We start from the raw sequence: 9,563 nt of genomic DNA, 5'->3' as shown, positions 1-9,563 counted from the left end.
AGGAGCGAGAGAGAGAGGGATGGATGGGGGGGAGAGAGAGAGGAGACTGCTATTGTGTGAGAATGTGAATTAGGTCAAATGTTTGCTTGCAACAACGATTAACCATGCCCCTGTGAGGAAGAAAGCTGGAGCCTGTGTGGAAGAGGCCGTCTTTATCTGTGCGGCGCTGCCTCTGACACAAACACCGTCCGACAACAACCAATCCAAAGCAAATTAAAGAATAAATATGGTTTCTCGTGCTCACGTGTGATCACTCTCTGGAGTGATCAGAAAAACAACAGCAGCAGCAGCGGCGGCGGCGGCAGAGATGCAGGAGGTTAGAAGGTAATCGTGTTTCTCTGGGCTGAGAGGCAGCTTTTCCTGTGGACGGACACGCGTGTGTGTGTGTGTGTGTGTGTGTGTGTGTGTATCTGGGGAGGTTGTCGTCGTGTGTGTGGCTCATGATGGCACCCACTCAGCAGGCATCAATCACACGGTGGGTGAGGGCTGTGCGGCCGGCCGCCCGGCTCGCCGCACCTCCGGGCTTCTGACGCCTCAAACTGGAGTGATGCTGGGTGACAACAGGTTACAAACCACCTCTCAGATGATGCTGAGGGAGGGGGGGGGGGGCTCTGAGGGTGGAAACTGGGGATGATAATCGTTTGGTGATGTGTGTATAGGTGGGGAGGGGGGGGTTAAAAATGCCCATGCAGGTGGAGGCTATAGGCGGCCACAGAAAATGAAAAATTCCAGGCTGATGCAGTGAGCTTTTTTTTTTTTTTTTTTTTTTCACGGTTTTGTTTCATTAAGCCTGTAGCGCTCAGGAGAGATTTTTTTATCCTCTTTTTTTCCCTCTCTCTCTCTCTCTCTCTCTCTCTCTTCTCTCCTCTAATCATCAAAGCGTTTCCGATTAATTTCCAGATCAAAGTGAGGATGGTAAAGGATGTTGTGTCCCTGAGGTCAGCTGGCAACTTACACGACGAAGCCAGTTCCCCACACCCCCTATTTATGAGTGAGGAGGGGAGGGAGATGGAGGAGGAGGAGGAGAAGAGGGGGTGGGGGGCTGCAAATGTTAAGGGAAGGTCTAACGTTAATGATCTTTCTGCTTCACAGTCACAAGAAAAAAGGGGGGGGGAAAAAAATAAAGAAACGCCTGGCTGGAGGCTCCCTGCGCGTCTCTCCGATCAAATCACAGCAAAGTTTCTCTGTCAGATCCGGTCATTTGGAGGCTGAATCAGAAAAAGGCATTGCAGTGAGGCTGAGGTGGGCGCACACGTGTCTGTGTGTGTTAAATGTATGACCAGAGGAGAGGGATGGAAGGCAGGGCGAGCACAAAGGGGGGTGAAAGGAAAAACGGGCTGCGCGTCATTTGCTGGGAGAATAAAGGACGCCGCGCTGCACTTTGCCTGTGCGGCTTATCGAGCTCAATCTATAGGCACATATGAATGACCCCCCCTCCCCTTGTCTGTCTCCCACCTCCCTCCAGCCTGTCACAGCCACGGGCGCACGGCTCTGCGCTATAGAGCATCCCTGTACTCACGCGGATCACAGGTTTGGGGAGGCGCGGCGTCGACCCCGGTCGCTTCCGTCGGTTTCCCCTCGGACCAGGCGCTCCCCGCCAGCATAATCGTTCACAGGCGATAAGTCAGCTCTCCGGGGCTTCACGGAGCGGGAATGCAGCATATTGCATGTGGCATCCTCCGGAGCGCGCGCGCTTTGACCCCCTCGTGCGCCCTGTCCGCGCTGCTGCGCTCCTCGAGCCAGGAGGCAGGCCGGGACCAGTGCGACCTGCTGGGTCTCCGACGTTCCCTCCAGAGAGCCGGGTTTCTCCTCCGCGGTCCCTCAAGCCCCCTCCATCGCTCCTCGCGTCCCCTCAGCTCGGCTGCTGCGCTTCCATGTGACACAGGCAGAGCTGGAGACCCCCCAATTATCAATTTGTCTTTTTGATTCTAGCGTCATCCCACGGAAGAAAAGGGAAGTGCGGCTGTAGGGCTGATGGATCTGCTGCCTCTGGTCCAGGAGGGTCCTCCAGCACCTGCTCCGATGTCCCACATGTCCACTGAAGGTGGACTGAATTCCAGACGGACTCTAAAGGATCATAAGACACGACTGGAGCACAGACAGTGTTGTTGAGTTCAGTCAAAACTGAAGTAAGATGAATGAAATGCATTTACAAATCAATACAAAGTGTTGCTGTGAGGTCCTAGATGGCAGCGATTTGAAAGAGCCTCTGAAACGTGGTGGATTAAAGAGACTATTTTATCGAGCTGACGTTTCATAATAAAACTGTCAATGAAACACAACAGGTTGAACTTTCAACAGAAGCCTCCATTCATTTCTAACGAACGAGCTTCACGTGGTTCCCTAAAATAACCTTTTCCAAGGTGACACCAGAGTGTCTGTTTCCATCTTGAGACCAAAATATGAGTAATAAACACTTATTATATTCCTATATGATGAGTTTTAGAGTGGAGCAGCTTTGTCTGGCTCTGGATTTAACCTTGCCACTCACTACACCTTTGAAGCGTCTGCCGCCACCACTAGCGCCACCTGCTGGCGCCTCAGAGCGCTGCGGAGGAGCAGCCGCCTATCAGGAGGCAGGAGACGGTGTTGCTGTATGGAGGCGGCTCAGTGCCTCAGTCGGGCAGAGAGCAGGACTCAACACAGCAGATGCTTAGAAGGCAGACAGGTGAGACGAGGGAACATCTTCAGGTACATTCTCCTGTGGGAGAAAAAGATGAGATTTGAACCTGGACTAGATTACCGTTCTGAACAAGTCATCCTGTCACAACCACAACCCTCTGCCTCTAAGTACTGAATGTAAAATGAAGAGCGATCGTGTTATTCAACTGAAGAACAGGTAGATATTTATCTTTAACACTGAACTCATTTCAAATATTCACCCTTCTTGTCAATGAGTCCCTCTTTCACAAGCTCAAATCAAAAACAAATTAATTAGACCGATATTCAATATGACAGCAACGAGGAAATGCCCATAATATTACCATTAATAATAATGTTAATAATACTATTGCACTCATACTTTAATAGTTTTAGAATGTTAATGCTCTATGTTTATCCAAACATTATCTTATTGGGTACTCTGTTATCAGTATCCATATATACACATTTGCTGATTTATTCTTTAATGCAAAATCAACCTTGAAATTCCCAAATAAACTGACCGGAGAAAGAAGGAAACACATTCTACAAGCAGATCTGAAGGTTTGTGGCGTTTTACTGACCACACCAGACACTGTGATGAAGAGAAGCCATCCTCCCATGAGAACTCGACTTCAATCCCCTGCCTGCTGCTCACTGTGGCACTGAGCGGCCGTCATACCGCGACCCTCCCCCTTCTCAGGGGCAGACAGTTTCCTCCCGAGGCAAAGTGGAATCAGCGTTTCTTCTCACGTTTGGCAGAGGATGTAAAGCTCCCCAGGTCTTTAAGTTTCTAGATTTATTTTTTTGCTTTTAAACACAGGAATTCACCTGTTTTCTGAACCACCTTCATCATCATCATCATCCTCATCAGACTGGGTGACTTGAGAGAAGAAGAGGAGATGGGCTGCTGCTCTGCACGGTGCACACTGATCCTGCTGTGTTGTCTGCAGCTGGTAAGATGTTTTCCTGCCTCACATGATGCACTGCAACGATTTATGGCAACATGTTAATAAATTAAATGTCTGCAAGCACTTTGTTATGAAAGAGTTTATTGTTGACTTCAAAATAGTCTCAACTTTAAAAACTGTTTTGTTTTTTGTTTTGTTTTTTTTCAAAAGACAATTTTAGGAAAATAGACACCATAAACATATAGTAGCTGAATGTGTTGTAACATATTCGAATTTCATTTAATTATTTGACAACTTCTATTTCATTTTTTTTTTTTTTAGAAAGTTAAAAGTTTTAAAAGTTTAAGGAAACGCCAACATCTTACTTGCATCTCCTTGAGTTGCTTATTTATTTAGAATACCTGTAACTATATGTATTCCTTTTGCTTGGGCAAAAATGTGAATTGTCTGTCACCTTGAGCTTGGCAAAGTACGGCTGGCCTTTTTTCACAACCACTACAATACTGTAGTGCAAAAGACAAATAATTTGATGATTTAATAGTGGGATAACGTGTTACCAGCAGCTATAATAAGGCTGTATTTTTAGATTCGGTATGTTTATAGTGGTGTGTCATTGCTGAATGTGCTAATGGAAAGCCGAAGCTCCCCAGCACTGTTCACCATCACAAAGCAGAGCTGCATCCACTTTGTCCTCCTCCTCCTCCTCCTCCTCCTCCTCCTCCTCTGTGTTTCCCACCCTGCCCCCTCTTCATGACCTCAGAGGACGTAACACCATAACCAAACTCCGTCTTTTCCCCCAGCATGCTTTGTCCCTCATGGCTCAGTTGTCTTGACAACCTTTTAGAGAAAAAAAACCCTGACGCAGACCAAAGCGGAGCAGATCGGACCGATCTGATGAAGACTAAAGTTCTCTTCTGGCTCCTGTCGATCCTCCAGGTCACTGCAGTGGAGAGGCAGGTGTTTGACTTCCTGGGATACCAGTGGGCTCCCATCATGCTCAACTTCTTTCATATCATCGTGGTCATCCTGGGCCTGTTTGGAGCCGTCCAGTACCGATCACGCTACGTGATCATGGTAAAGAGAGCCTTACTGCAGTAGTTTTATGGAAATGTGGTGTATATATAGCTTAGTTCCAGACCATTTGTTTAAAGCAGGATGGATTTAATTCAACGGCTAAGTTAAATTTTGAAAGTCATCTTTGATTTTTAAGGATCTTGTAGATATTGAACAGCAGGGCAGACAGCAGCAGAGGCTCCAGAGATCAGAGTATATAAATACTAAGGTAATCAGGAACAGTAGGAACAAACCACTGAAAACCAACCCAGATCATTACTTTTCTCTTCATCTCTCCACATACTTTGGATGTCACACATCTACTGTTGCTATTTCTATATCACTGTTTGTAATTAAAAAAATAACTGAACCGTGAGTCACCTCTGAGATGGAGATAGGGCCTGCTATTTTTCATCAGTCTAGCTCATATGAACGAGCAATGTTTGTTGAATTGAACTAATAACATTTGAGGAAGGTGATTTTATGCATATCCAGTCAGCAGATGCTTTGCTTTGTTTAGCATAATGAGTGGAAAAAGCAAACTGGGGTCGACAAACACAGGCTTTATTAAGTTTTCATCTTAAAAACAGGATTGAAATCGCAGTGTTAAATGGCACAGTGTCATTCGCAAGCACTTCTTCTATGTGAAATGATTGTGCAAGCCACAAATCAAATGTTTATTTGTTCACCTTTTTCTGTGCTAATAGGTGCATTGTTGAATATGCTGAAATAAAATGACAACATCGTAGTAATTTCTGCTCTGACGGTGTGCGCTTGTTCTCTCAGTACCTGCTCTGGATGTTGTTGTGGGTCGGCTGGAATGTCTTTGTGAGCTGTCTGTACCTGGATTTGGGAGGGCTTTCAAAGGTAAGACTGAGCGACGGGTAATTAGAGACCAACGCAGCCTCAGCTCCAAAATACTGTGTTCAAATACGAGCTCCTCTCAGGATTGGCCTCAATTACAGACACGTGATGAAAGATCCTAACATTTTTCTTCCCTTTTGTTCCCTTTGGCTTTTGTTGTGTTTTGAACATTTGTAATACAATTCAGGCTGAAAACTTTTAGCGTTTTTTTCTGCGTGTGTTCCCTCAGCTGTGCAGCATTGTTATGTTCCAATATCTGTCCAGAATTTCCATTTTTCTTCTTTATTTGCTACAAGAACGTGTGTTTTTTTTCACAATACTGTCTGAGAAATACTTCTCAGTCCATCTCAATAACACTCTGGTTCACAGTGATGATATATTTTCATAGCGATGATTACGGTTTGAATAATTTTCTTTAAACATGTACTCAGATTTTCCCTTCCTCCACACCAGAGCTGTAAACACAGATATATGTCAGCCTCAAATTAACTAACATGGAAGAAAATAATAATTTTTCTTCAGATAATTCACTCACCTTCTAATTCTATCTTTAAAAATGACACTTTGCGGAATTAAATTTGCCTCCGTTCATTTATTTCCCAAAAGTATTGCTCACCCAAGTCCAAATGTCTTTGTCTGAGTAAAAATACCTCTTGTTTTTTGCTGTGACTTCAGCTAAGAAGAGTAATTTCTGTTAAACGTATGTGTTTGTTGTCTAAGTCAGGATCGGAGCTGTAGAAATGAACAGAAACAGAGGTTGTGTTCCTGCGGTGTGTCTGCAGGACAGTGACGTCCTCTCCCTGGGAATGTCCCCACATCGCTCCTGGTGGAAAGACAACGGGCCGGGCTGCGAGAGCCAGAACCTTCCCTCCACCGGGTGGCAGAACCAGCCGAACCCTGAGCTGACCACAGTGATGAGCTGCTGGCTGGAGCACCAGTACATAGAAATCCTGCACTGCATCACCCAGCTGCTCCTCTCTGTGAGTCTGCGGCTCTGTTCAGCACGCCGTCGAGCAGATGAGAACCTCGGCAGGCCTCCTTCCATAAGACAAAACTTAGACTGAAATACGTATTTATTCACTATTTAACATTGTTTTATTATTGATAAATATGCATCTGCATGCATGGGAGGAGGCAGTTGCCTAGCAACAGAAACTGTAAATTGGAAAACAGGCTGACAACATTTAGTGATGTTATCATATTATGACACTGACAGGAGTGTTTCATTTACACATTCTGCTGCTGGATTATGCATAAACGTAAATTACAAAGATCGGGACTCTTTTGAGGCAAAAGAAGAGCTCCTGACGCTACATGGAGACGTCGCATCAATCAATGAGCATATCCACAGTACAACCCATGACAATACATAATGCAAAAGAAGACATGTTCACTTGATGTGGGAAAAGCATATTGCTTATAATAGTAATAATAATATTAGTAGTAATAATAATAATAATACATGGAATTTTACAGAGCATTTCTAAACACTGAAGGACACTTATTAGAAGGCTGTCATAGAAATTGTGCCATTATCAGTCATATTATTAACATTGAAGTGAAACATGAAATGTTTTACAACTGATAACATCTGTCTCCTCCTGTTTTAAAAGTTAAAAACAAATTTTGTCTTTATGTTTTGGTTCTTCTCTGCAGCTCCTGGGGTTTGTTTACGCCTGCTATGTGGTCACCTCTTTCTCTGAGGAGGAAGACAGTTGTAAGTGTCCTAATCATTGATAACCACACGTCCCTCATTTCAATTCTCTCACCTAAAATATTTCATGAATTTCATACCAATTCTTTACAAATAAGCATTAATCTGATCTGTGTTCACATGCCCTGCATCCAGCACTTTGTGACACTGACTTGTGTATCATTTGATTATTTTTTTTCTGTTCTTCTCCAAATCATTTCAGTTAATTTCATTGGTGAATTTCATCATCCATCCAAACCTTCTCAGTTGCTCTTCTAGTGCAGTGATTCAACGGTAGGTTCACAGCATCATTTTTTTTTTAATTCCAATGCGAGATCTACCATCTCATACCTAGTGTGTTTGTGTGTGTGTGTGTGTTGTTTTCTTTTGTTTAGACTACAAATAACAGGAAAGTCTGAGGTTGACTGAGAAGAAACCGGGCAGAAGATCAAACAACTCCACAGACTCTGGTGATATATCGTCTTTAGCTGTGTGTCTGAGAAACACACAACGTTTAGGACACTTCAGCATATGGACAGCAGGAGACGCGGAATAGAATCAGCAACTTTCTGCTTGAAAGAAACCTACTACCAACTGAGCCATAGCCACAGCCTCACAGCGTGGTTTAAATCTGTAAATAAGTGGTTCTTTCTGATGTTTTCCCAAATGTATAAACTGTTCAAGTCTGTCATCCCATGACAAAAAAAAGTGACATCTTGCTGTGTGTGTGCGCTTGTGTGTGTGTGTGTGTGTGTGTGTGTGTGTGTGTGTGTGTGTGTGAGGCATATTTCAGTAAAATTAAAATATATCTAGAAAACATCTTCTGATCAAGTGTTGCTGTCATTTGTTATCATCAAATATTTAAATGTGGGTTCAGAGTACTCCTGGACAAAATTAGGGAATTTGCACAGACTTTTTGTTTCATTTTCAAGTCATTATAAATAGAAATGTTACAACTTTACTTTTTAAGCGTCTTTTTTCTGTTTATGCATTTCTATAACAATGGCATTTATGAGATAGTATTAATGGTGGATAGTGGTACCTGGGACTGTTGTAGATATCAAACGTACAGCGTACCAACATACTGGAGAATCCAGTCCTGAGAATAAAGAATATTTACTCCAAGCTATTTTTTTTTTTTTTTGTCTGTGTTTTGAATAAAATTGACAGCTATTACTAATTATCTAAGTCGTGGTGGTTTGTTCAAATTGTTTGTATTTGATTTTGGAAAAATAATAGACCAAGCATAATATATTTTTACATTGTAGTCATCTTTATTTAGATGACAGCTGGGAGAAAAACACTGAGGTGTGACTGGAATAAAACAAACAAACAAACTGGTGGTAAGATGAGTTTTACGCTCCTGCTATAGTTGGATGTGTCTAAAAAAATCTGTGGTACCTATGAGAACTTTAGGTTACCGAAAATAGCATTTCAGACATCTTAGGATATCTAAAACATTTATGGACATTTCTGGGAATTTCATGTGAAACAAATGACACATACGAGTTACTAATAACTACACCTCAATCAATAACAGTTAAAAGTTTTGAGTTCATTATTTGTAACTTTTATTGTATATTAAAACAGTCGGATACTTGCAGATCTACTGTCTCTCAAACCTGCTGACGGACCATCAGTTATCATCTTTAGCATTAACCAATGCTAAAGATGATTTACATCTATTACTTTTTCACCACATCTCTGAGGACTACAGACACACACAATCTTCTTGTCATTTGCAACAAAAAACTTTTCTCTACAGGACCATAGCATCATCCTCCAACTACTCATGTAATACCTTAATTAAACATGAGAATTCAAGGTAATGCAAAAGTTACTTTTTCAGAGAATATGTTATTTTCTCTCAGTAACTAGTAAAGTAATGACCACTTTTTGAAGAATAATCACAGTTAAAATATTCATTTTCTGGTACTTGTATGGCCAGTGTCAGTGCGTGACAGTGTTCCTGACTGTTAATGATGGTTTCTGCTCTATTAATGGATAACTGTTGTAATCTGTGAGCAATGCTATTCTAGCATCTGTTGGTAAGGATGTTTCTATCGGTAGTGGGCTCTGCTGGAGGGGTACCGTTGTCTGTGGTATCTACGGTCTCCATGGTATGGATGAGTTTCAGGGATAATGGTAGGTCTCTATGGTGACCAGGAATAACGGTATCTAGGGATGTATGTATGGTATCTATCAGGAACAGCTCTCCTGGTCTGGTTAGTGTTTAGGGAAAATGGTAGGTATCAACGGTATCTATGGTAAAACGGTGAGAAACTATGGTATCCATGGGTAACTGTGTATCTATGGTATCCACGGTTCACGGTATTGACGGTATCTATGGGCAGTCGCGGACGCGTCGTCGACGTCGGTGACGTCAGTTCCGGCAGCAGACC

The 9,563-nt window shown here is 42.9% G+C and overlaps 1 protein-coding gene across 2 annotated transcripts; it reads left to right on the top strand.

The window, feature by feature from the left end:
• Nucleotides 1–3,519: 3,519 nt before the first annotated feature.
• Nucleotides 3,520–7,664, top strand: nkain5 (sodium/potassium transporting ATPase interacting 5). Of its 2 annotated transcripts, XM_030117779.1 has the most exons (7): nucleotides 3,520–3,596; nucleotides 4,488–4,625; nucleotides 5,391–5,471; nucleotides 6,251–6,448; nucleotides 7,125–7,185; nucleotides 7,385–7,455; nucleotides 7,557–7,664. In XM_030117779.1, the coding sequence occupies exons 1-6, from the start codon at nucleotides 3,543–3,545 to the stop codon at nucleotides 7,438–7,440; spliced, it is 588 nt and encodes a 195-aa protein (XP_029973639.1). In that variant the 5' UTR covers nucleotides 3,520–3,542; the 3' UTR covers nucleotides 7,441–7,455; nucleotides 7,557–7,664. The 2 variants fall into 2 exon arrangements, with proteins under 2 accessions (XP_029973639.1, XP_029973640.1); XM_030117780.1 differs by lacking the exon at nucleotides 7,385–7,455.
• The last annotated feature ends 1,899 nt before the right edge of the window (nucleotides 7,665–9,563 follow it).

The sequence above is a fragment of the Salarias fasciatus genome, chromosome 20 (assembly GCF_902148845.1).
Source record: "Salarias fasciatus chromosome 20, fSalaFa1.1, whole genome shotgun sequence".
Lineage (NCBI taxonomy): Eukaryota > Metazoa > Chordata > Actinopteri > Blenniiformes > Blenniidae > Salarias > Salarias fasciatus.
This window is presented reverse-complemented; position numbering and strand designations above follow the sequence as displayed.